At 37.4% G+C, this 27,488-nt stretch overlaps 1 protein-coding gene across 1 annotated transcript; it reads right to left on the bottom strand.

Moving 5' to 3' along the window:
- Window positions 1-65: 65 nt before the first annotated feature.
- On the bottom strand, window positions 66-26,554 carry LOC114354158 (pseudouridine-5'-phosphate glycosidase-like). The gene is made up of 5 exons (XM_028306416.1): window positions 26,314-26,554; window positions 2,090-2,223; window positions 1,466-1,667; window positions 983-1,114; window positions 66-640 (listed from the first exon to the last, which is right to left on the bottom strand). The coding sequence occupies exons 1-5, from the start codon at window positions 26,552-26,554 to the stop codon at window positions 345-347; spliced, it is 1,005 nt and encodes a 334-aa protein (XP_028162217.1). The 3' UTR covers window positions 66-344.
- Window positions 26,555-27,488: the final 934 nt, after the last annotated feature.

Genomic DNA, 27,488 nt, shown 5'->3' with positions numbered 1-27,488 from the left:
TCATAATAAATGCATTAAATAAAGAGTTTGTTAAAATTTAACGATTTTTATTTATTTACATCCGTAGTAGTAGGTAAATTAAAAAAGTGTTAACTACTAAAATAATATGAGTAAGCTAACAAAAGAATAAAGAGGAATCACGAAATAGTCTCGCATGAAAAATATTCAATATTATGCAAAGTTGCAATAACTGTGCTTAATATGGCAACCTGAAAGATTCTTTTTCTGGTACGTAATCGTTCGACCGAGTCAAATTCCAGGTAAGTTTAAAAAAATCTACTACAAAATTTATTCCGACATTTGTTCGTTCATAACAGCGACTATCAAAGTTTTATAACTCGAGTTTACTTATTTTTACTGACCTGAACTTTGTCTTCGGCGACTCTATACGTCCTGTCCACGTTAGCGCCGCCAATCACGAGCACGTCGCCATCCGGATTCGCGATCCGCGGCAAGTCGTAACCGCTATCGATTTTGTTGCTCGTCGCGCACGAGGTATGGAGCCGTCTCGCCGCATTCGGCGAACTCATCCCCGGGAATCCAATATTCGAAGCAGTCAAATTGTCGGCATTCCCCAGCTTTTTAAATTCAACAGCGATGTCGGCGCCGACTTTCGCGTTGTTCTTTACGAGCGCGATGTCTGCGAGTCGTTAAGGAAAGAAATTGTGGCAATTATGTTCACTACCATCATTCTGGGATCGTTGCCGTTTCTGCTCGTTTAATTTACAGTCAAATTACGCAGCTACGAGCAGTCCGGCTTCTAATTAAGCATTTTTATAGAGCCATTAATCGAAGGTGTTAGATAGGGCTGGAACTGCGTAATGGAGTGTTAAGGTTAAGGGAGGTAGGGGAAACGTTTAAGCTGCTGATTTGACATCTGTATTTGAAGTAAATCTACTGTTACTTGCAGGAAGGTTAGTAAATAATTATTGTTATTTTGTTGTACTTAGTTGTGTCACATTTATTATTTAAAAAAGGATACTGGATTTGAGAGAATCACCGCCGGTAGCGTTGGCAACAGCAGAAAGTATGAATGGTGTTACTTCTTTGCCTTGGATACCCTTTTTCTTCGCATCTTCTAGCGCGGTGTTAATTGCCTTATCTATTATTGATTCTAAAAAAAAAAAAAACGAAATACAACAAATTGAAGTCGGTATCACAAAAGCCTTTGTAAAAGACATTACTAATACACAGCATCGTGAAAGTAGAGGTAAGTTGCCATATTCCAACTAAAAATGTATTTTAAGCAGCGGGCATTCGTTATAATGGGCTGAAAACCTTAGTCTAAACATCTCTATGGAGTTTTCAATATAGGCCCCGCCTCCATAACAAGCATTTTTAAGTATCTTAACTTTTTATTTACAACGAGAAAAGCTCTTGGTCTGCATCTCACCAGATGGTAAGCGATGATAAGTACCTACTAGTAAACTCTAAATTTAATTTAAAATGGGTTAAAACTGCTTACCGTCCATGGCATACTCCTCTGGCACTGGCACTGCTATGATGATGCCTGACTGCAATCGCAGCGATTTAGCAGCACCTAGAACTTTTGCCGCTCGCCGCGCGTTCTCCACATTGTATGGGGCGCGGAATCCGGAACGCACCGTGTAGAATGCGGGGAATTCCGTGTTGTTCCCAAAAGTGCATACACACACGCCTTGGGTCTCCTAAAAATGTTTACATATTCAGGAAATTGTAAATATTAGAGTTAGTGTACCCTATGTGTTGTACTTAGAGAGCTATGTGTTGTTTTGCCGTGAAATTTTTATATTTTCTTTTAGTGGAGTTAGAACTAATTTAAGTACACACCCCTGAAGATTACCCGGACAGTTGTGCCGTATTATCATCCTTTATTGAGTTTTTAAAGAAAGAAAGAATTGTATTGTTCAACAGTTCTGGGAATTTTAAAAATGAGGCGACAATAGCATAACAGGACTGCTGATTCGAGATTTAAGCAACACTAGTTCGATTCCCGTCGACCGTTGCACGTTGGACTAGTTAGTAACTGTGGTGCAAAACTAGTTGTAACTTACTTCTAGGATTTAAATAGAGTTAATTACAAATTAGTAAACTTAAGGATAATACTTACCAAATATTCCAAAGTCCTCCCAATGTCAAGGATGGATTTGACGCCGCTACACACCACCAGGGTCTTGCTGCGTCCCAGCTCGTTAAGGTCCGCCGATATGTCCAAACTACTCTCACCTTCACGGTGTACGCCTCCTATTACAGTAATTAATTATATTAAACGACACCCTTTGTGCAAAATGTTATCGTATTTATAATATTTAGGTAAGGGTACGGCACTAAAGCCAAAAATAGCATTTTGTAACTTACACTCGAGGGAATTGGATATTGTGATTGCGTGAGACTTTAGGGCAGGAACAGGTTTTGTTATAATTAATATCTCTATATTTTCAAAGACAATGTCTTGTTTTGTCTTTCACTAGCTTTTGCCCTTGGCTTCGACCGCGTGGATTTCAATTAAGTTATTTTGTAAGAATTTTCAAAATCGATTCAATTATGTATTGAATATCAAACAATAAATAGTTCCTTGCTACAAACAAATCCACAAACGTTTATGCTATACTTCTTTCTAGCCATACGAGCAGATTAATCGTACCTACTTTCCATGTCATTGTCAGTTATTTCCAAAACTTAATTCACTAAACAATCAAGCTAAAACATTTCAAATACTCATTGGATTACTAAAATTAGTTTTAGGAAATGAATCCGCATAAAGTTTCAGTCTCCTAACATGTTTCCTCTCTGCTCTGGTAACTCTGCGGATTGAGTACGAGTGCTACTTATTTGACAAAGACTGCTAAGTACTTATAAAATGTGTTTATAAAAATTAAGACTAGAATATCATATAGGCAATTCGTATGATCAGAAGCGCAGCGTAGGACGTCCACCCACAAGGTGGACCGACAACCTCCGACCAACCGGCCTTTGTGGAAATCATTGGGGGAGGCCTATGTTCAGCAGTGGACGTCCTATGGCTGAGATGACGATGATGATGATGAAGATCAGAATATCTATCATGTAGGCTTGCCTAATTGGTGAAGTTTTTTTTATAGAAATCTATTCCACAAAGTGGCGGGAAATAACTAAAAAATGCGGATATTTTACAAACTAGTTACTACCTACCAAAGAATATTTCTACAATAACTCTCTGCTATCTCATCTCGCCTAACAGCTACTGAAAAATGCAATCACTTTATCGAAAACTTTTCACTATTTATATCGGTTTTTCCCTGCAGGTGGCGTTGATATCGATTGAAACTGCCAGCATTAGGTATGAGATAGTACGCCCACACTTGCTTTATAACTGGAGTAGTAAGATATATGGAGGTAAGAACTTTTAAGAGGTAAGGATTTTTTAATTGAAATTACTTACTAAGAATTTACCTTAACCTTTTGTTAATCAGAAAACCGCTCCAATCACTGAACTACACAAATATATTTGGCTACCAATGTAAGTACCCAGTAATTAATACGGTTCAAATTATCTTGAACTGACCTAACGTTACGTAAATAAGTTTCGTAACATTTTTCTCCAAATAGGTACATCTTTTTATGTATTTCCTTCAAAATAGAACACATATCAGCAGCCTGCCAAAAACACATTTTTTAGCTCATCCATAGAACATGAGGCCACGCGCTTTTCTCATTCGACATTATTTCCACCATTTAGAGGGAAAAGAGTGCGATACTTATACCTTAAACCGAGCTGAATAAGATTTACATTCAATCCGTTTGTACGCTTTCAGTCATGAATATGAAATATCAGGAGCGAGGAGACAGCTGGGTTACCTACGAACGGAATAATATCATCGCCGGTGTTAACTTATGTATGGCTTGATTGACAGTCAAGTAATGGTCGATGAATCACAAACTTCTATATGAAGAAACTTTAGTAAACGTGATCAACAGTCGCTGTAGAAAATGTAAGCAAAAATAGTGGCAAGTTACTATACTCATAAGATGTAATATTCTCATAAGATGTAATATGTCCGAATTTGCTATAGAAATAAATTCTCTTAATAATAGTTCCATGCGTTGTTGAATTACCTACATTACGGCTACATTTGGCAACGGCATTTCCAATTTGATTGACCTAGATTGCTTTATGTAATGAATATCAATGAGTTGATGAATGATTTTATGAATATTTTTGCTGTGAATATCTCACTTTGTGACTGTGAAATATGAACGGTACTTATAATAATACATTTAAATGCTGTTGACTTAACTCGATAAATAAGGTAATTTACCTTTTGACTCAATAAAATATAACATAACAAGGTTTTGTCTATAAAACAAGTAATTAAAAGTGATTAGGTATAATTCTCTTGCAAGAGCGGTTCCTTTATAATTAGTTGTGGTCTCTTTTAATTGACGGAGACCAAATTTCCTTTGTAACAGTGAACAAAGCTTGATCTTACTTAACCATAAGACCCTTTCTAAGTAAACGCAATATGGTTTTGAGAGAATCTACTCAATTACGAGTTGATTAGAAGTCCTCGATTAGTTATTACAAAAAAACGCACTTCGGCAACATTTTTTTCAACCGACTTAAAAAAAGGAGGAGGTTCTCAATTCGACCCGTACGTTTTTTTTTTCTATGTTTGTTACGCGATAACTCCGCCAATTATGAACCGATTTGAACAAATCTTTTTTCGGCGTATAGGTAATACCTCAAGGGTGGTCCCATTTAAATTTAATAATAGAAAAAACAACCACAAGGGTGGAAAATTGGGGATGAACTTTTTTATACGCAATATCTCCGCCGATTATAAATCAATTTGAACGATAATTTTGTTGAATAGGTATTATCAAAAGGGTGGTTTCATGCGAATTGGAAGAAAATATTTCACCCCTAAGGGTGGAAAATTGGGGATGAACTTTTTTATACGCAATATTTTTAATTTTTAGTTTTTTTTGTGNCTTTTTTATACGCAATATCTCCGCCGATTATAAATCAATTTGAACGATAATTTTGTTGAATAGGTATTATCAAAAGGGTGGTTTCATGCGAATTGGAAGAAAATATTTCACCCCTAAGGGTGGAAAATTGGGGATGAACTTTTTTATACGCAATATTTTTAATTTTTAGTTTTTTTTGTGTTCACGCATTTGAAGTCGGTTTTATTTTTTAAAAAAGTTAATTATTCCTCTTTTCTCTTCATTGTTTTTGTACTTTTTTATCTGTCAAATAGATAATTTTTCTTTCTTTCTTTGTATTCAAGCCAATCGGTCTGATTAAGTAAGGTGCTATATTTCAAAGTTTGAAGCCAGAATGGTTACAGATGAATGAAGAAGAATTAACTTCATTTGTACAGTTGACAGCGCATTACTAAACATTTATCATGGATAATAGCTTTTATGACAACTACATAAGAGCTATAGTGAGTACCTATCTTTGTGTACCAGTGGTACCTACTTTTGATGTCTTCGGTACATCAGAGTATATTTCAATTTTAATACCGTCACGTGTATCGAAATGAATATTGTGTGATATCGAGACGCGTGAGCATCGTTGCGAAAAAAACGATCGTTGGAAGAGAGTAAAGCGTAAGCTGCTTCCGTTCGAAATTCAATTTTCCTCAACGCGATTTTGTAGTAACGCCATAGGTAACGTGAGTGTAGAAGTGATGTAGCTCAAATGGTAACTAGAAATCTGCTGTGCGTTTAAATGCAGGTCATTTGAATCGGCTGGAGCATTGCGAGCATACGTAGCACTTTAGTTCAATGCAAATCTCAACCAGCTTACAGTTGTTTAGTTACGGCAGCAAGAGATTTGTTTATTCTGACTCGACATTAATCGATAACCTTAATACTAGAGTATATTTAGATTATAATAGAGTTTTTAATATCTGTGAAGTTAAATATAGCCGAAAGTCCTGAATAAATGAAACTAGTCTGTAATACCGCTTAAAAGTGGCGCCCAACGTGGGGCCGGCGCTATATTGTGTTTCCACAGAAATTGTTAACTTGAGAAAATTAACCTGAATATAAAAAAATACAAATTAATATTAAAAATGTGTTAAGAACCTTTGTTGTCTCAGTTGCCTAAATAGGTATAGGATTTTAATTACACGCATAGCACGCCTAGATACCTACAGTCACGGTAATACTATCTATACAGTATTCCAACTCGGCCTTATTTTTTAAATAAATGTCAACAGCCGCGCGGTACGTCACCGTATGACAACATGCGATAGGGCTGCCCACCTGCAGACCCTATTATCACTGCATCTGCCTACTTAGAATTTCTATCTAGTCTGGTGAATGTACACACACCGGCAGATTTAGAGGAACGGAAAAAAAGCATCAATATCATCATTATTTTAGGAAAAAAATGCCTAATTATGACATTATTTTTTAATTTAATTCTAAATATGAAAAAAATAATTGCCAACATTATATTTTTTTAATTATTTTGTTTAAATTAACCCATCAACAGTTTCGTTGAGTGTTTTGAATTGAATGAAGCTTTTGCTAATTTGGATTTCTTTTACGTGAAAGATGTTTTTTTCTGAGAATTTTGTTGTGTAAGCATTCAGTTACTTATAAGGGTTTATTATGCCCAGCTTAGCACCGTCAGAAATCATTAAGGCAGATGAAATGAGAAGTAACGGCCATGCATACAAATCGGCTGCCGTAAGACGTCGTTGATCAGTATCGACCACCCATGGCAGTAACCAACGGTACAGATTGATCATTTCTGTCGTTAGGAGGAGGGTTCAAGTCAGAAAAAGGCGTACTTCGCGACGGGATGACCGTTTTTTACAACTTCGAGTTTTCAGAAAGTCGCGGTTACCTGCTGTTCAAGCCAGAAATAACCTTAAAGACACTCGAGGAGTAAGAGTGACTGAGCCCACAGTTCACAGGAGATTTACTGAAGTTGGTATAGGGTCGTGCATACCCGAGAAAGCTCCAACTTGTGACACAGCACCGAAAAAACATATTGAACTTTTCACGTGAATATCGTGATTGGGTCTTGAACGACTGGAGGCATGATCTCTTCACTTATGAGTGCAGAGTTCTCTTAAACCAGATCGATGGAAGATAGCGAATATGGAGACACAAAGAGAACGTAACATTTAGTCTTAATTTTGAAAATATCGTGGTTTATGGAGGTAGCTTAATTCTGGTGTGGGGAAGGATTTTTTTGGGAGCTCGCACGGAGTTAGTGGTGGGTGATGGAGGAAATACGACTTCTGAATGGTACACTAGGAACATTTTAGAAGAACATGATGTGCCATTTACTCCATTTATTGTGGACTCCTTTAGTTTAATTCACGATAATGTTCGTTTTCACAGTGCTCGCTCAGTACAGGCACATCTAAACCATTTGGATATACCCATGATGCAGTGGCTGGCAAGATCCCTAGACAAGAATCCTATAGAGCATGTCTTGGACTTTCTTAAAAGATGTGTTAAACTCAGAATACCACCGGTGGTGTTGAGAAACGCGTTACTAGAGGAATGGCAGACATTGCCCCAAAATACCCTTCATATCATTAACTGCAGCATGCTCAGATGAATGGAAACCATCATCAGAGCAAGAGGGGGAAATACCCATCATTAATTCATTCATTTGGATAGTGATAAGCTACCCTAATTTTTAATCTGGCCACAATTTCTAATTTTTGTTCAAAACTGAAAAATTGAAATTTCGTTTCGATGATTTTTTATTAAATAAAAACGACTAAATATTTAAAAAATATATGTTATTTTATTTTATTTTAATTATCTCTTTATTTTGTATAATAAATATTTCATAGATCAGTAGTAATTTTCCTTATTTTCATACTTTTTTTTGCGTTCCGCTAAATCTGCCGGTGTGTGTATTTTGTGATTGTAATTTTTTATTTTATTTTGACAAACAAAATACTTTGTGAATAAAATAAGATAAAAATGCATGTTGTCTTGTCATTAGTAGATTTAACTAAAAAAAATTATTTGTGTTAAGATTTAGTAACAAATAACCGTAAAATGTATGCGCCTCGACTGAGGCGTTCAAAATGCTTCATTTATTATACAGGGTGTTAGGTAAATGGGTTTATAAGCAGACACTAGCCCATGTTAACGTGTATAAATAAATGTATAAATGGTATGGTGAAGGCAGAAAATTTATATCAGCATTTTAATAATTTTAATTTTCATACAAATCTGATTATATAAATTTTATTTTGTATGAAAATTTAAAAAAATATGATATCACTAACTACACCATACCATTTACATACAATGTTAACATGGGCTAGGTGTCGGCTTATAAGCCCATTTACCTAACACCCTGTATAAATAGGTACTTGTAATTATTTTTATAAAAAGACACTTACTTACTGTTTACAAAACAACACATCGTCAGTTTATTACTGCGGCACATTCGCGACACCCCCGACTTTTGCATGTCGAGCGCATACCGAGATTTGAATTTCGAAGGAAAGCTCGCGTTTCGTCCGTTTATATGAAGTTACAATACTGTATGATAGTATTACCGTGCTACAGTCCTCTCAACTTAAGCTGAGAATTGCATTTGTGTGAGTGCACACCGATAGTTTAGAGTGGCAATCGGCTTGAAGCGCGGCGCGTCCCGCGCATGGTTTATTATAGCAAGCGGCCTGAAGCGCGGCGCGTCCGCCACGCACCGCTTCCTTGTCGCTCACATACTTCACTTCACCCCCTGTTCAGTCCTTNCAAGTGGCAATTTTCCATCGTCAATGGGTAGCGGTTCTGGCGACAGATTGGTGCAATGGTATCATGGAGCACCTGGTTTTGTACCCTTCAACGGCCAAGTCACACAACATCTAAATATATAAAAGGAGAAACTGACTGACTGACTGACAGATCAACGCACAGCCTAAACGGCTAAACGTAGGCACTTGAAATTTGGAAGGGACGTAGCTTAGGTACCTTAGAGGTGCACTAAGAAAGGAATTCCCGAAATTCCCGCGGGAAAAACGGGATTCACGCGTACGAAGTCGCGGGCGGCCGCTAGTTAACTATAATAATAAAGAAATCGCAGTAAGGAACCATAGACTTGGCACGACTTTGTCTAGATTTCATTACTTTTTAGAGATAAACAAGCAGCTCCATCGAGACTTGGCTAGTTTTTTACAGAATGTTTTTAGTGGGATTATATTTATGACTAAAAAGTAAGGCTGAGTTGCACCACCTAACTTTAACGGTAACTATAACGTTAACCGGTGTATTTTGTATGAAGTTTGACAGTTTTTTGACGTTTGTTAAGGTCAAAGTAAGACAGTGCAACTCAGCTTATGAAAACTGTTGCGTAGTAATTTTATTTTAATAAAATGTTATTATTGTAACTGTGACGATATAATTATGTTACATAGTCAAACTGCGTATTAAATAATACATATTTTTCATAATATTGTGCACAATTAATGTGCACAATATTATGAAATTGCAATCTGACCTTTATTTTGACGTAGCTATAGTCATATACGCCCGTATTCACAAACATTACTATGAGGTCTCACAGTGCGCGTGGACGCACAGGGTGACAGACGAACCAATCACAGAGCTCTATTCAACGCTGTGCGTTCGATTTGCTGCTTGACTTAATCAAGCATCGTTTGTGAGTACGGGCGATAGTATTATAGAGGCATAGTAGAATCTTCAGTGATCTTGTGGACACAGATGGTTTCGCGAACTCGGAAGTCTGCAGTTCAATCCCAGGTGAGACACAAGGTTCCTATTTTTGTTAGAAAAACCTTTGAAGTAGTAAAACCTTGAAGTTCACATTCTTGTTTTGCCCTAACCGTAGTTGCTACACCGGTTATGATAATGTTTATTTAATTGTCTCTCCATGTTAAATCGCTAAAAACCAAAATCGCAATTTGAGGTTTGTGGAATTAACTTTTAAGGAAAAATAACTGGTTTTAATTTTCAGTTGAATCAACTTTACTTTATCTATTGATCAAAAGAAGTTCAATGGACTTAAAAATCCAGTTAATTTGATTACCATCTTGTGATCTTACTAAGGACCAGTTTTTCTTAATAAACAATTGTAAATTTTTCTTAATAAATGGTTAAATATTAACAAAATGTAAACTAATAATTAAAAACTATGGCTGAGTTGCACGACCTAACTTTGACCGTTACTATAACGATAACCGGTGTTTTTGTATGGAATTTGACAGATTTTTGACGTTTGTCAAAGTTAAAGTAAGATGGTGCAACCCAGTTTAAAAGTCAAGGCCACTTGTCATTAAAAACAATTGGTTATTTTAACTACGAATCAAAAAACTGGACCTGTCAAATGACAAGTGGTTAAAATACTCGTATGGTTAGCTTGACTTCTAGTACAGTTTTTAACTATAAGTTTACATTTTGTTAATATTTAACCATTAGTAGCAAAATTTAACAATTAATTATTTTAACTATTAATGAATCAAAAAACTGGGCCTAAGTCTGTCGCCATAACAACAATGTTAACAGCATTGTTGTGTTTCGGTGGTTAGAGGTAAGATAGCCAGTTCCTCTGGGTTTGAGGAGGTCTGCAGTGGTGAATTAATGACCTGATGATGGATGTTTATCTGGATCATCAGACGATAGCAAAGCAAGTTAAACTAGTCTCTTATGTAGTTGTAATATAGACGAAATTACTTTAAAAATATAGGTAGAGCCAGATCACCTGTTCGTTAAAATTTGTGCCCATTTGACGCAAATTATATTATTTTTCTGTTCTTACATAAAGATTCTTTACAGACATAGAAGATCCTTAGAAAAACTAAAATGTATTCTGTGTCGTACCTATATTCGAATTTAAAATAGACACAATACAGAAATTTAACGACCTGTTAACGTCCCATTTGCGTTGCTAAATAGCTTGTTACAATAGAATAGTGCTAAAACAAATTATCATAATAATAAGCTACACGAGTCTAGCACTTGTGTGGTAGAAATAAAACGAATTTGTTTGCTTTCAGTCCATGAAACCCATGGAACCTCTACGCAAGGGTAGCATTTGTTGTCATTGTTTTTCGATAGATGGCGCTGTTTAAGGATTCGAATGTGGGTCATCGTGGGTGAAAAAAATGTAGCTTAGAAATATCATCTATTCATGAAAAATTTAAGTTGTGGGTTAAAATGGTCAATTTGGTTATTTATGAAATAACAAATTCGTAAAATTCATTAATTTCCAAAAGGATGACTTTTGAAGACCACTCCTACACGTCCTATAATTTTTAAATGTTAACCCTACCACTGCTTCAGGATCCTAATGTGCTGAAAAGAAGCTCTATTACTCTACTTATTATTTTATTGATTTAATAGAGATCGCAGAAAAGTTCTCGAGTGGCGACCACGGGCTGGAAGACGTAGCGTGGGCAGGCCTACTACTAGGTGGACCGACGATCTGGTAAAGGTCGCGAGAAGAGCCTGGAATTGCGGGCAGCGCAGGACCGTTCATTGTGGAAAACCTTGGGGGAGGCCTTTGTCCAGCAGTGGACGTCATTTGCCTGAAACGAACGAATAGCGATCGTACTAAGAAAAGTTAGTAAAACAGGTCTTTTCAAATAGTTTCAGATATACTGTGATAGCGTGTGATATAATAATATGACAGAATTCATCAGTTTATCTCTGTATAAGGCGTAGTAGATAATAATAATAAACGTTTTAGATTTTAATACGCAGAAATTATAATTTATGTTAAACTATGACACTACGTGACTAAAATAGTTTATTATGTAGTTACATTATGTAGTGCTGAACAAATATTTTAATTAAGGCACGTTCTAAAAGTAATTGATAAAGTGGCAGTAGGCCCCGTAAGGAATTTATGTTTAACTTTATTTTTGATGTAAGGGCTTGGTCCTATGGAGACATCCCGTTTTTTGCAGGAACTGTTTCTTGCAGGATTCCGTTTAGTAGTATAAGTACGTGCTTTAATATTAATATTCACACGAACATCCCGTTTGTAGTGTCCCGCAAAAAACGATCCGTTCATGTGTGTGTTCACACGACAGTCCCGTTTGCTGATTGCCGTGGATACGAACCCTGAGTTGTGTGGCAAATGGAAATCATTGGGAGAGGCCTATGTTCAGCAGTGGACGTCCACTGCTGAACCAAGGCCTCCCCCAATGACTTCCACATCGCACGGTTGGTAGCGGCCTGCATCCAGCGCCTTCCTGCTACCTTTGTCAGGTCGTCAGTCCACCTTGATGATGATGCAGAAAATCTAGTGTAGCGTCACGAAGGTTGTATTCACAAAACGCGTAAACCTAAATCGCTGAAATACGCATCTCTTGAATAACCGGTTTCCGATAGAACGATTGAACAATAGACAATAGAGTATTCAAAAAATCGTTCAGTAGGGCGGAGTAAACCGGTTCGAACCGGTTCGCGCCGGTATCGGTGTTCACAGCTGAATAATTCAGAGCGCGATACATCAGCACATGGACTAGGAATGGGCAGATAACACGGAAAATATGTCCTTGTGATATTGAACGTTGAAGATACAAAATAATAAGTTGAATTATTCCTTTTCTAATATTTCTTTATTTTAGAAAAGGTAACAGACAAAGGTGACTGAGTTTCTTCCGCCACTTCTTCCCAGCACCAGCCCATATGTAGTCCCGAAGTGGTGGTAGGGCAAGCTATATTTGGGACGTGCATAAGTACCCTGGAAAGGGCCTATGCACTGAATAAACTATTTCATTTAATTTCAGTTCAATAATTTACCTTAGTATTTATAGCATTTTCACATTACACTGAAAGTTAGAGGTTTTGGAAATGAAGGAAAAGTAACTGTAAAGTTGGTGTGATCAATTTTATTTTTATTTTACTACATATTATATGTTTGCAAGCTGCGTACCTACTATTTAGTAAATAGTGTCTAAATTAATTCATAAATAAAAGCGAAAGGTCACTGATTGACTGACTCACTCACTCATCACGAAATCTCAGAAACTACAAGTGCTAGGAGTCTCAAAATTTCATTTTAGAACGTAGGTGCTCACTATGACGGGATTTTGGAAAATTCTTACCCTAAGGGGGTAAAACGGGATCCATGTCCATCCATAAAATTAATGGTGCAGTGGTAGAGTTAATGCTAAAAAAATATTGAGATGTGTAAAGTGCAAAAGATTAATGAAAATAAATCAATTTTTACGGACGACAGAACATCAATCTAAAAACAGTGTTATCGTTATAATACAGGCTATTTTGCATCAAACATGTAAGTACTTGTATAGTCTGATGCTGGTGATTGCAATGTGCGGGAATCAAATCCACGACTTTTGGCACAGTAACTTTAACTTCGAACTGCTCCTATGTTCTTCCGATTAATTTCGTTGCGGGTCCAATGACAGTTTAACTTTCCCCCGGGACAAACTTGACCTACATTGGTTGGGTTTTTATGGCGGTTAAGTTGTAGATCGTGGCTACACAGGAGATGCAGTGGTGGGAACGAGAGGTGGGAATAGTCCCGTTTTTGGCACAGTAAGTATAGTCTTTTAAGTTAAAATAATAACACACATGTCCTCTATTCGCAGCTCCTGAACATTACACCGAATGAATATCCCGCGGTCTCACGCAAAGCGCACGAGACGAGCACGATCCGATTGCTATTGTTCATCTCACTATGGAATCAGTAGGGAAATAGAATATTTAGAAATGGTAGCATAGTACCTTTTGTGTACTTTTAAGTACATAAAATAACTAAAAACTGGCCAAGAGCACTTCGGATGCATGACTCGAAAGGTTTCATATCATTGTACAAGATTGTACTTTTTCTTTAGTGATAATAAACCCCTTTTTACTGTCATAAAATTAATAAATTAGCTTTTTTAATTAATTAAACCTAGTGGGAGGTGGGAACGACGGTCTGGTGAAGGTCGCGGGAAGCGCCTGGATGCGAGCGGTGCAGGACCGGTCTTTGTGGAAGTCCTTGGGGGAGGCCTTTGTCCAGCAGTGGACGTCTTTCCCTTGAAACGAACGAACGAACGAATTAATTATACAGTCTATTCTAGTTCATAAGATACAGCCTTATTATACACCACTAAATTTTTATCACCGAAAAAAATTTAACAGGTTATGTAGAAACGTGTGGAATATTGAAAGCAAAAGAAAAAGAAATGGTTTTCATGAAGTTAATTTTTTTATTAAATTTTCGTTAGTCCGTATTTTACGCGTCACAGCTTTGTCACTCCGCTGCTCGCTAGAGTAGTCGTACGCGCTTGCACGTTGCATCGATCTGTCTGTCTCGCTCACGCCTCGACCACGCTTCCAGTGTCATTATTACATACTTAGCTAACTTAGACAATTTTGAATTCTAATAAGTGTTACATTATCGTACTTATATAGTGCTAGCGACGCGTGTGTCCATAAATTACCAATTTTAGGAGGAAATTTTGAGTCACTTTATTTAACTTCTTTTTTTACACAAATGGGATCAGTATCAATAACTCATTACCCAGAATTTTTTTTTTCGGTGATAAAAATTTAGTGGTGTAGACCAACGTAAGGACAGAAGGAACAAAGAAGAAGGATGAAAAGTTACATGTCGATACGCTTTGTGAACAAAACTCGAAAATCCAAGATGCATCAACTAAGAACAAGTTAAACTTCTTCACTGCAAGCTATGAATAATCCTATAATGTAGAGACGCGAATTTCTAACTGAATAATATTTGTAATTTATTCTTGTAGAAATTATTTAAATATGTATTTGTACGCTGACTAATTATACAGCAAATTTTGGCGCTCTACTTATACTAGTTTTAAGACCATTATGTTTACCCAAAATTGTGCGAATAAATATTTGAATTTGAATTTGAAGTGAAAGACAACATACAACTCTGTCATTTGTTTAGAAGTGCTACTCACATTCAGTCAGAAACAAAAAGACGTTTTTACTTATTTTACAAATCAATAAGAAAAGAAAGCTATTACCGTCTCCACATTTACAAAAAGGGGTAAAAGACACCTGAATTTATTCCAGCAGTTGGAACTAGCAACAGTGGCTCCCAGTTTGTTTTGCGGTGCAATTCCACTAAATGTTTACTTAAAACTTTGCCCGCTAACTCGGCTCTTTACAACAAATTGGAAAACAAAGAAATGAGTTAAACGGGTGAAGGTGTGGTCATAAGAGGTAGCGGAGTAGCTCTTCAAGCCCCGCGAATTAAAGCACAAGAAATATCAAATATTCGCAATCTTATGCGACCGCTTGGGGTTTGATGTGACAAGCACATCATTCATGATCATCTTTGAGTTGTAGGACGTCCAGTGATCAGCACGGTCATTGATGAACTCAGGATAGGGCTCATTCAATGATATCTAGATTGGCCGCTTGGCCGTGGCCAGCATCCAGCGCTTTCCTATTTATTATACAAACTTTATAAGGTCCAAATTTTGGGCGGACGTAAAGAAAGAAAGAAAGAAAGATACATTTATTACAATGGACATCACATAAATACAGGCAATTACATAGACATGACAGTGGCACATAATAATGGAACAAGAAACGTAACACGTTGGCTTTTCCGGTACGTAGCGTTCCATTACTGAACCTTAATTCCTTTTTAGTCGAATAGACCCTTGGTAGGTCACATTACTCCTTAAATATCGATAAAGATGACATACTTTAAGTATAATTTAATCGGTGTAAAGAATGCCCAATAGCTTAAAAAAATTCAACAGTTATTTTTAAATCAGCTCCGCTCATGAACATGATAGGAACATAAAGAGATGAGTTTATGTATGCGATGGGAGCAGGTTGAATACACAAACCAAAGATAGTTTTGTACCGCGGCTTGTTTTTACAGTGATGTACAAATACTGTGTTGCTGAGGCTAATATTCACGAGAAAACATTAAAATGATGTTTGAAATGAAATAAAAATTTTATTCAGTGACACAAAACTTCTCTTCTTAGTCGGGCACTATTGTCAGAGTGGTCGTGGTTGCGCTGACGAGGTACATGGTGGGGTGATGTTATTTCCGAGGGTAGCTCTCCTGGCGATGTGCTTCCATTTCCATTTCTCCTGGCGATGTCATGGTTAGAGGCGTCGCGAGTACACTGAACCATGGTAGACTCAGTGGCCTTTGTGATGGCGTCTATCCAGCGGGTTGGTGATCCATCTGGCCCTGAACTACCAGTCTCTCCATTGAGTTCTCATTTCTAGAGACGTGACCAAAGAACTTCAGTATTTGTAGTTGCACAGTTGACAATAGTCTGTCTTTACACGATATAAAACAACATCAAGAAAATCAAACAGCGTATTTTGAACAATAAATACTCGTTAAATGGTAAAAATATACGGCTATGTTGCATTGCCGGTTTTTTGTAACACTATGTTCTAGGGCACTAGTTCCAAATATGTCGTGTACCATGATGCAATTTAATTTCTTGAGACGAGTCTATAGTCTATAGTTAAGTTGTATAGACACATTATCATCAGTAAGATACAGGCACATCAACCTAAACACTGCAGTATCTTATTTACTTGTAAAAGGTGCTATAATGCAATAAGTATAGTGATGGTTGCCTACTTTAACTTCTAAACCAATCACTTCCATTACATTAAGTATATTAAATCGTTTACAAATAAAAACAATCGAGTTCTCACATTATTCTTTGTGCGAAGGAAATAGCCTGAAAGCATTCATCCGAGTTGGAATAGGTTAAATTGAATTGTGAAAATCGATTGTGTGTCTTTGTTGAGAAGGAACTACTAAGAAACTGAATGTCTAGGGGACTGACTTCCGATTTACGGGACTATTCCCACCTCTCGTTCCCACCGCTGCAACTCCTGTGTAGCCAGGATCTACAGCTTGACCGCCACAAAAACCCAACCAATGAAGGTCAAGTTTGTCCCGGGGGAAAGTTAACTGTCATTGGACCCGCAACGAAATTAATCAGAAGAACATAGGAGATCCCGATTTGTGGACCGACGACCTCATAAAGGTAGCAGGAAGGCGCTGGATGCAGGCCGCTACCAACCGGGCGATGTGGAAGTCATTGGGGGAGGCTTATGTTTAGCAGTGGACGTCCCGTGACTGAAATGATGATGATGAAGTATTACCGTTGGTTTCAGCCAAATGATGTCCACAGCTGGACTTCTAGGCCTCCCACAAAAAATTCCACAAAGACCGGTCCAGCTCTAACTGAAATAAGTATATCGTTTCTGAAATTGTTTTGAATTATGAAGAATAATTAGGTTTCATAATGTAGAGAATGAGCAATCTCAAGCTCTCAATTTAGAAACCAGCTCTGAGTCCTTCTTAATTTAAGTTACGTAGCCTACTGTTGTTATGGATTAGAATAGGCAGAACAGATGAGTTTTTTTTATCATCTACATGCCATTATATTAGTCTCCGATTTGAAAAATTCTATTTGTGTTGGTTAGCCCATTTATCGAGAAAGGCATGAAACCCAAGAAGGAGCAGAGCATCATTGAGAAATTTTGCGAAAACGGGAAAAATATAGTCTCCAATAAAATAAGAAGTCTAGCTCTTAAACAACTTTCTCAGGTAGCGCGTAACAGACAGCTCCAAGAGGAACGAATGTAATGCCATTCTTATTGTCTCCTCGAGTAAATCTTTGTATGAAATTGAACTCATTAGATATTGAAAGGAAATATTATTCATGGGAAATTCTTAGTTCTACACCGCTTTGGAAATACATAATTTAAATCAGCTAAAAGACGATGTTCTTTGAGTGGCGGATTTCGATTCAGGTTCAAATCTATCCTATACAGGGTGTTAGGTAAATGGGTATATGAGCCGACACTAGCCCATGTTAACATGGGCATATAAATGGTATGGTGAAGTCAGAAAATTGATATTATCATTTTAGTTTTTTTTTTAATTTTCATACAAAATAAATTTTATAAAATCCGATTTGTGTGAAAATGAAAATAATTAAAATGAAGATATCAATTTTCTGACTTCACCATACCATTTATAAGCCCATGTTAACATGGGCTATTGTCAGCTCATTATATCCATTTACCTAACACCCTGTATATGCATCCACTAATAATTTGAACAATACAAACTATGAGATTGAATAAATTTTGAGTCTAAAATTAGTACTGCGGTTAATAGAACTTAATTTTAGTGTTAGATGTTGTTCTAATTGCTTTGTAGATTATACTTTTTATATTTCCAGCTTTTGAACTATTTAGTTTGCTGTACTATTTGCATTATAGCAAACTGTAATTACCATAGCCTTGCAAAGAGACGATAGTTAAACTCAAGACTCACAAAAGACGTTAATTTCTGTAAGAACATACAAACGCATGCAACAAAATAAAATCTTAATTTCTCAATACATACCTAGTAAGAAAAATGGCTTCCTTTGAATAAAACCTCTTTGTATGCGATGTTCCCAGACATACGATTATGCAAGAAGCTTTGTAAGCATGCAATTTCTTACGCCCTACATTTTTCTTTACAAGGAATGTAGAGCTCTTCTCCATTTTCAACGATATAATACATAGATATAGCACTTATGTACCATTATTAGCAGATATGTACCATCCTAAACTGCATCTCACTTAACACCAGGTGCGATTGCGGTCAAATACCTGCCTTGTTATGCATAAAAAAACTTCAATAATATTCGCTGTTAGCTTGCATCATTTAATCGTCATCATCAGGTCATTAACTCTTTTTTTACTTCAAGAGCAAGACTCTAATTTACCAGAGGCAAATTGATGATTTGGACTACACTTCTTACACGCTGGCTAAACGGGTAAGGAAGACCTGATGTTTGCTATTTTAACCACAACTAGCAAGCTTTTGGCCTGCATCTCACCTGATGGAAAGTAATGATAAGACAAACTTCACCTGGAATCCTTAACCACAGAGGAAATGGCTATCTTACCTAAAAAAATATATTTGTCCCTTAGTCGACTCTTACGACTCTATGGGCAATGCAAGTGTTCCTATAAGTCCTTTCTCTGCCGACAAAGTATATCACTGCAAAAATAATTCCAAAAGTACAGTCAGCTGAAAAGTTCACTGAGCCAAAGTTGCAAAACAATCAAGTCACCTCCGCCTTTGAAAACGTCAAATTGTGCCGAAAAATCGGCCATTTTCGGCAGAAACTTTGATTGTTTTCCTTTCTTTAGGATTTCATTGTCTTTGCGTGTTATGACGAGCGGAAAACGCATAGACTACTGCACTGAATAGAGTGATCTGTAATGTCATATGTTTATATTGATAGAAATTCTTTATTGTACAGACGGCAATGACGGTATCCTTAAATTGATATCACAAGTTGGCGCCATTGGTAAGTAAGGTCATATCCTTCGCCAGCCGGGAAATCTCATCATCATTATCATCATCTCAGCCATAGGAAGTCAACATAGGCCTACCCCAATGCTTTCCATGTGGTTGGTAGCGGTCTGCGTCCAGCGCCTTCCTGCTACCTTTATGATGTCGTCGGTCCACCTTGTGGGTGGACCTCACACGTTGCGTTTTCCGATACGCGGCCTCCACTCCAAAACCCTCATACTAAACTAGAATTATGGCATCTTAAATACCAGTCTATAAGTAAGAGCTATTTTTCAAATAATACATATATCTTGAACTCATAGAAATTCGTTTAACTGAGCTCTGCTCTGGGCTGTAGAGACTTTAGTAAGCCTGTCAAAATAAATTAGCTTTTACACATTTTTGTGTAATGCGGGTAAGTAGGTAGGTACACGTAATTCTATATCCCGAAAAGTTATTAAATTTTTAAAACTAAGCTTTTTATGAGGCTCAAAACAAACTTAGGCTGCGTCTATTAAAATAATTTGTCTGGAGAAGAACGGGACAAAGTGGCTCTGTCAATGGGACTGACAGTAGGAAATGGGAGATTTAAGTTTTTAGGGAGTTTGATAGAATAGCTCGCCCAATATGGGGATAATGTTATTAGTTTATGACAAATGAAGTAGAGGCGACTTTTGTGATATTTTATTAGAATTTGCGTTTGTTAAACTAAATCATATAATCAAGTATGTGAAATGAGGAAAGAATGATAGGTTCAAAAGATTCTCGAATTGATGCGATTTCAACATATTGGCTGGTGCTCTGAAGAAGTAGTGGAACAAATTCAAATAATAAAGCAATCGAAATTGAACGCACAGCGTTGAATAGAGCTCTGTGATTGACCTCAAAGTAATGTTTGTGAATACGGGCGTGAGACATATTTTTGTTTTTTTTTACTCAATTACCTAGAATTTCGGTTAGGTCATCCGACTAAGGGGCAGAAATTCACCAAATATTTAAATCCACACCATAAAAGAAATAAAGAAGAAAACAGAGAAGTCTCCTTGATCCTTCAACCTCATGATTTCCTACCACCTTGTTCAGGTCGTCCGTCCATTCAGCGAGAATCACCTTCTAGTTTCCCAGCTGCCATCCTGCCTACTCAACTAACAAAACTCAAAGCCCCAATTCAAGGCATTTGCATAAACTTTTACATGGATATCAAAGTCAAAGTCAAAGTCAAAATTTCTTTATTTGTTTGGACTAATAAATAGTTCTTACAAATCGTCATTTTGCTCTTAAGGAGCCTCTACATGTCTCATAATCTTTTTACCCTACCAGCGCTTCGAGACCAACATTTGGCAAGTGCTGAGAAGAAGCGCCGCAACAAACTCAGTCACCACTGTCTGCCGGTTAATATAAATAAATAGAAATAGTAGTAGTAGGTACATTCGATTCAGGAGCAGTTCACTGAATTTACCATGCATTCTTGTATGGTGTATCTTATAAGAATGGGTATACAAGATTGCGTGGTATATTAAACAAGGTAGTGACGTGCTAATTTTTATGAATATAATTACATTTAATATTGTATGCAAACAATGAGGCTAATTTATTCTTCAATTTTTTAGAGAGATACATTGTATCTACAGTCAACTTAAAGCTAGAAATAAATTTATTTACGTCAAAAAGTAAAAGTGCGTCGCTATGACGATAAGTCAAGTTATACATAAGTATATTTAAATCAAATATGTTCTTGTTTATCTTATTTAGATTATACCCTGAATTTACATAGGGTAAAGTACACAAAATTATATTAAATTTTAACCTATTTTGCAAATTTAATAGTTGGTCAATATTTTGAATTATACTCTTTTTATCTACAGAGTAACTATTACCATACATTATAATTACATTGGAGTTCTCATCTAATTCTTGGTTTTTACCAATTTCGTAAATTATCTCTGTCAGAAACCTGCCTGGATAGCAATAATTCAAGACCTGTGTATTCAGGTGCTCCCTGAGCATAGAACCTAACCCCTGACCAAGCTGATCAGAATAAATAAAGGTTTTCCCTCCATTACCGGTATCACTAATTTTTTTAGACAAGGCAGTTTCATTAGTTTGGGATTCAATTAATAATATGTCCTGCGCCGGCTCAGTTTGAATAGACTTTGGTATTATAGTGGGCTGAAGGCCATTAATACAGTTACAAGACTGTTTTTTTGATAAGGACTCAAAACGCTCAGTGTTGTAATTGCATAGGTCATCAACTTGCATAACCTTCTCAAAATCACATACACATACATATAACTCAAAGGTGACTGACTGACTGACTGACATAGAGATTTGTCAACGCACAGCCCAAACCACTGGACGGATCGGGCTGAAATTTGGCATGCAGCTAGATGTAATGACGTAGGCATCCGCTAAGAAAGAATTTTACGAAACTCCACTCCTAAGGGAGTGAAACGGGATCCACGCGTACGAAGTCGCGGACGGCCGCTGTATCAACATAATATCCTTAAAGGTATCCAGTCCATATTAAAATCTGAATAAAATCTCATGTGGCAACAGCGAGGTTGATCTCCGTCTTACATGAAGATATATTTTCCTTCGTTTACTGCATTACCTTGTCCCGATTCGATGGTGGGTAGGGACGGGACAGAAATTATCGATACTTTGATATTACGCCATTAAAGTGTCGAGTGTACCTAAATAATGAATTATTAAAAAGTCCACGTTGACTTTTGATGTACCTATTCTAGTCACAAAATATTGACACGATTACCGTGCAGTCCCCCGATCTAAGCCACGTTTATACTTGACTAGATGTGCCCACGGCTTTGTGCACACCTACGCGTGAAAATAATTAAAATATTTTTCCGTTTACGCAACATTTTTCATTTATGCTCTACATCTCTTGGTCATAGCCTTCCTCGATAAATGATGGCCAGATCTTCCTGAGATTAGCCAACAATAACAATCAAACACTTCTCTGCTTTATAATATTAGGCTTACTTATCATCACTTACCATCAGGTGAGAAACAAGCCAAGAGGTTAAATACTAGTAGTACTGGACTGGATAAAAGATAAAGAAATACGCTTAAATAGACTTTTGGTAAAAAAAAACCGAATCCGTGAATTGAAAACTACTGCAACTTCGTATCAACACTTCTGATATGTGTAATGGCTCTTATTTATGGTTAAACAAACTTACCTTAAGTGAAGTTTGACCGTAATTATACGAGTCGCTGCATCCGATGCCTAGTACAATGAGAAGTGGACTACCTGGTAAATATGAAAATCTCGAGGATGCAGCGACGAAGTATAACTATAGGTAACTCAATATCCAAAACGATTATCGATAAACGAAACACGTGTCCCATCCCTAGCATCTTTGTAAGGCAATCTCCCTATTTACGAGCCTGCATCGGTGCAGACTCTATTAAATCGAACCGGCTCCGGCATGTCACCTGAATTAATATCGATTATTGGCACAACACTACGCCATTATCCCATGCGGGTAATTGTTTATCGTTGGTATTAACGAATGTGCAGGCAAATGAGGTTTATACTTGAAATACGTGATTGGGGAAATTTAATGAGTTTGTATGTTGAGGATGTTACATTAAAGATGCGTTGACTTGGCTACTTGCGGTTAAGGGTTTGGGTCCTGTTGGGGACATTACATACATATAAGTGTGATGTGACCACGGGTATATTTAGACTGAGTCATGATGATTGACCGTTTATTTATACCTCTAGTTGATGCATGTTACAAGTGAGTTACAATTTATTGTGAAATCTTTTATTTATTTACTAGCGACCCGCCTCTGCTTTGCACAGGTAGGTACATACAATGTATTATACTTAAAAACCTTCCTCTTGAATCACTCTATTAAAAAACTGCATCAAAATCCGTTGCGTGGTTTTAAAGATCTAAGCATAGATACATAGGGACAGACAGACAAGAAAGCGACATTGTTTTATATTCATAAAGAGTGATTAGACATCATCATTTCAGCCACAGGACGTCCACTGCTGAACATAGGCCTCCCCCAATGACTTCCACATCGCACGGTTGGTAGCGGCCTGCATGTTGTTTTATATTATGTAGTGATAACAAAAAACACGCATTGCTGAGACTTTCAGGCACAAGACGAAAATTTTAGGGTAGCCATGGAATTTTCTCGCTAAAAATCAATAGAACATTATTTTCACCAGTTTGCGTCAATAGTCTAGATCTAACACAATCTACAAATAAGAGATCTTACAAAATAAATTTTACTAAATCCGATTTGTATGAAAATTAAAATAATTGAAACGAATATAATAATATCAATATTCTGACTTCACCATACCATTTATATGCCCATGTTAACATGGGCTAGTGTCGGTTCATATACCCATTTACCTAACACCCTCTATAAAATGGACATTTCAATCAAACATTTAAAAGGTGAGAAGAAATACCAAGACGCAATTTGTGTAGGCGTCCCATCTCCCGGTCCATTTCCATTAAGGGCATGAAAAATTCGTCAAAAATCCACCCTGCAATAAATAATAATGTCCTCCCAACAAAGGTTTTCATTCGCATTTAAAACCAACCGTTTGTGGAAGGGACAAATTGCGTGGAACGGAACACACCGCGTTGCCTATGGAACCATAGTAAAGAAGAACAGTAAAATGACCGTATACTTGAGTCGGTACGAAAGACTTTTCTGTTAAGTTAAGTTTCTGTAAAGACAGGGTTGTGTTATTTTTGGTACTAGTATTTTTGTCCAATTTTGGTATAAGTTTCGATAGCTGGAAATAAAGTAGATAATACGTTGAAGAAGGAAGAAGAAAAAAAAGACAAATTATTCTTTAATAGGGGTAAAATAATACAACAGTAGCTTATTTCGTTCGTTGCGGGTCCAATGAAAGTTTAACCTTCTCTCGGGACAAACGTGACCTTCACTGGTTGGGTTTTTATTGGCGGTCAAGATGTAGATCCTGGCTACACAGGAGTTGCAGCGGTGGGAACGAAAGGTGGGAATAGTTCCGAGTGCCTTTGTAAGAAATGGCAAACATGTACGAAGACGATTTACTTTTAAATTTCACTGTGACGTAACGCAAATTATGCGGAACGCCCCCTATATTGCATATTGGGATAACATTATACAGTTTTTTGGCATGTTAACCATGATAAAAGACGCACTCAGTTGACGTACAAAATGAAGAGATACGGATAATATATAAGTACAGGGTGTTAGGTAAATGGGTATATGAGCCGACACTAGCCCATTTCATACAAATCGGATTTTATAAAATTAATTTTGTATGAAAATTAAAAAAAATAAAATGATGATATCAAATTTTTGACTTCACCATACCATTTATATGACCATGTTAACATGGGCTAGTGTCGGCTCATATACCCATTTACCTAACACCCTGTATATTGGTGTATGAGGCTGAAGATTTCAATATATCGTTCGGGTATAGTTCCAAAATACTGAACTGTCATATCCATGACACTGACAGTGGGGCGCCACCGTGTATACCGGATCGCTGGTTCCTATTTTTGCCATATTGGAAACAATATAGTTGACCGACGGTAGCGCCCCCCTGTCATTGAGTTTGGTGGGACAGTTCAGCGTTGATCATCTATAAGTAGAACTGGTATTTTTTTTATCCACAACGATTTTTTTTATTTCTTTAACAATAAACGGGACCTTTGACAACAAACTATCATGTGTAATGTAATTATTGATTTGTATGTATCTTTATATGAGACAAATAATGTACGCTATAGGCCAAACATGAAGCTCACTCACTATTTACGGGACTATTCCAACCTCTCGTTCCCACCACTGCAACTCCTGTGTAGCCAGGATCTACAGCTTGACCGTCACAAAAACCCAACCAGTGAAGGTCAAGTTTGTCCCGGGGGAAAGTTAAACCCGCATCGAAATTAATCAGAAGAACATAGGAGGAGTTCGAAATTAAGGTTCGACTTCCCTCACTATTTGTACCACCTGAATTCAGTCACCTATTTTAAAAATGAATTATTTGATTTGATTTGAAGAATCTATGTCAGTTCAACCTCTAATTGTCTCAGATTAACTGACGGATTAAAAGACTAACAAACGCTGCGTTTCCTCATCATCATTATTTCTGCCATAGGACGTCCAATGTTAATTTTCATATTGACCAGTTGGTAGTGGCCTGCATCCAGCGCCTTCGCAATAAAATTGTTCACTCAGCTTAAAACATTATATGAAGGAAAAACACGGAGTCTAGAAAAACAAACAAATTATGAAAGTAAATAAGTTAACGCAATACCTCGGTTATGTGTTAGTAAAACAATACTTTATTTAGCACTGGTCTTTTAGCTCACACAACAAAGCGCGGCTTTGCGAGCGCTAAGCGCTAAAATATGAGTGTTACTACTAACTCCAAGTCATTTGTGGTTTTGTGGACAGGATAAAAAGACGTTTAATAGATTGTTATGTTTGAATTACTTTATTTCGTTTTAGTCAAATGACATCTACAGCTGTACAAAGGACTCCAAGGATTTCTACAACGATCGGTCCTGCGCTGCCCACATCCAGGAAATTCCCGCGACCTTCACTAGATTATTGGCCATCTCCCGTGTAGTACATTATTTATTAACTAGCGAAACTAGCGACCCGCCCCAACTTCGTACGGGTGCTAAGTTTACATATAAACCTTCCTCTTGAATCACTCTATCTGTTAAAAAAATACTGCATATAACCTTTCGGCGGTNACCGCATCCCTTGGAGGTCATCGCCGAGCGGGAGTCCATATACCGGCTGCTGGGTGAGTTGGATATACTAAAGCCTGGTCCGTGAGCACGTAGAATCCCGTCCAATGACCCCAAGCTACCCATCCCTATCGCTCGCGCGTAATTATGTTGCTGTCGCGACTGTGCGACGGGCGCCCGCAGTGAGTGTACGAGCGCGACAGCAACATAATCACGCGCGAGCGATAGGGATGGGTAGCTTGGGGTCATTGGACGGGATTCTACGTGCTCACGGACCAGGCTTTAGTATATCCAACTCACCCAGCAGCCGGTATATGGACTCCCGCTCGGCGATGACCTCCAAGGGATGCGGTAGCGGGTTCTGTCCCCAAGCACGCACCGCCCACGCGGCGTCCAACGCCGATAGGAACCCGCGCGCGCAACCAGACCCGGTCGGCCAGAACGGTTCCAGCAGACTGTCGCCCACCAACTGGCAGAGGAGTCTTCGGCCGTGGCGCTCGCATACCTGATGAAAACGGTATACGTCACAGGACGAAGGCATAACAGGGCGACATAGTATATCATTCGTTTCAGCCGAAAGGCAGCGTTCGGGAAGCTTCGCGATATTCACACGTCCGAAATACCGCAGTGTCTCAAGTCAAGTATTTGACCAGTGTGTGTTGCAAGTGATGGTATACGGATCTGAGACGTGGTCGCTTACTATGGGGCCTCATAAGAAGGCTCAAGGTCACCCAAAGAGCGATGGAGCGTGCTATGCTCGGAGTTTCCCTGCGTGATCGAATCAGAAATTAGGAGATCCTTAGAAGAACCAGAGTGACTGATATAATATATCATTCATTTCAAAATACTGTTTTACGAAAATAACATTCTGATTATGGACAGTTTCTTTAACGACGACGACGTAGGACACCGATTTTCATAATTAAAATGTTATTTGATGTGACCCATAGCANATATATTTTTTTCAACTATTTCTGTCCAGCAGTAAAAGAGGAGTAGGCTTTACAAAATGCCCATTTAGCGCGGATTGAGGACACTAATCGCCTTAAAAGTACTAAAAAGTAAAATCGCGCGCGTGCGAGCACTTTTGTTGCATTTTGAAGAGCGGCTGAGCAGACGAGCGATTATAAAATCGATCATATTATTTATAAAGCGTTCACAAAATTTTAAATTTTGATTAGGTTAGGTTTTTTTCTTTCTATAGTTAAGTTACTCATGAAAGGATAATAAAATAACGCTTTTTGGATCTACTTTATAAAGAAAAAACTCTACTATCCATAAAAATGTTATCTCACAAATTAATCTGTAAAATAGACTCTTAAAATTTTTGTAAAACATGAAATAAAAGAGATTACCTTAACTATTTACTTACAAGGATTTCTCATAAGGCTTAGAAATGTTTGCTTACCTGCAACAAAACAATGTTTTATTAATACGAGTCAATATTTGTAAACATATAAATAAATAAAAAGTTA

The sequence above is a fragment of the Ostrinia furnacalis genome, unplaced genomic scaffold (genome assembly GCF_004193835.3).
Source record: "Ostrinia furnacalis isolate ACB-3 unplaced genomic scaffold, ASM419383v2 OfSCF1928, whole genome shotgun sequence".
NCBI lineage: Eukaryota > Metazoa > Arthropoda > Insecta > Lepidoptera > Crambidae > Ostrinia > Ostrinia furnacalis.
The sequence above is the reverse complement of the archived record's forward strand: the minus strand, read 5'-3'. Positions and strand labels throughout refer to the sequence as shown.

Excerpts from the sequence above, each read along its gene's own strand:
- LOC114354158 (XM_028306416.1), bottom strand. The coding sequence starts at position 26,554 with ATGCCTTCGTCCTGTGACGTATACCGTTTTCATCAGGTATGCGAGCGC. Across the intron at positions 1,115-1,465 it reads AGAGGAGTATGCCATGGACG|AATCAATAATAGATAAGGCA; the intron begins GTAAGCAGTTTT and ends TTTTTTTTTTAG. Across the intron at positions 641-982 it reads CGGTGATTCTCTCAAATCCA|ACATCGCGCTCGTAAAGAAC; the intron begins GTATCCTTTTTT and ends AACGACTCGCAG.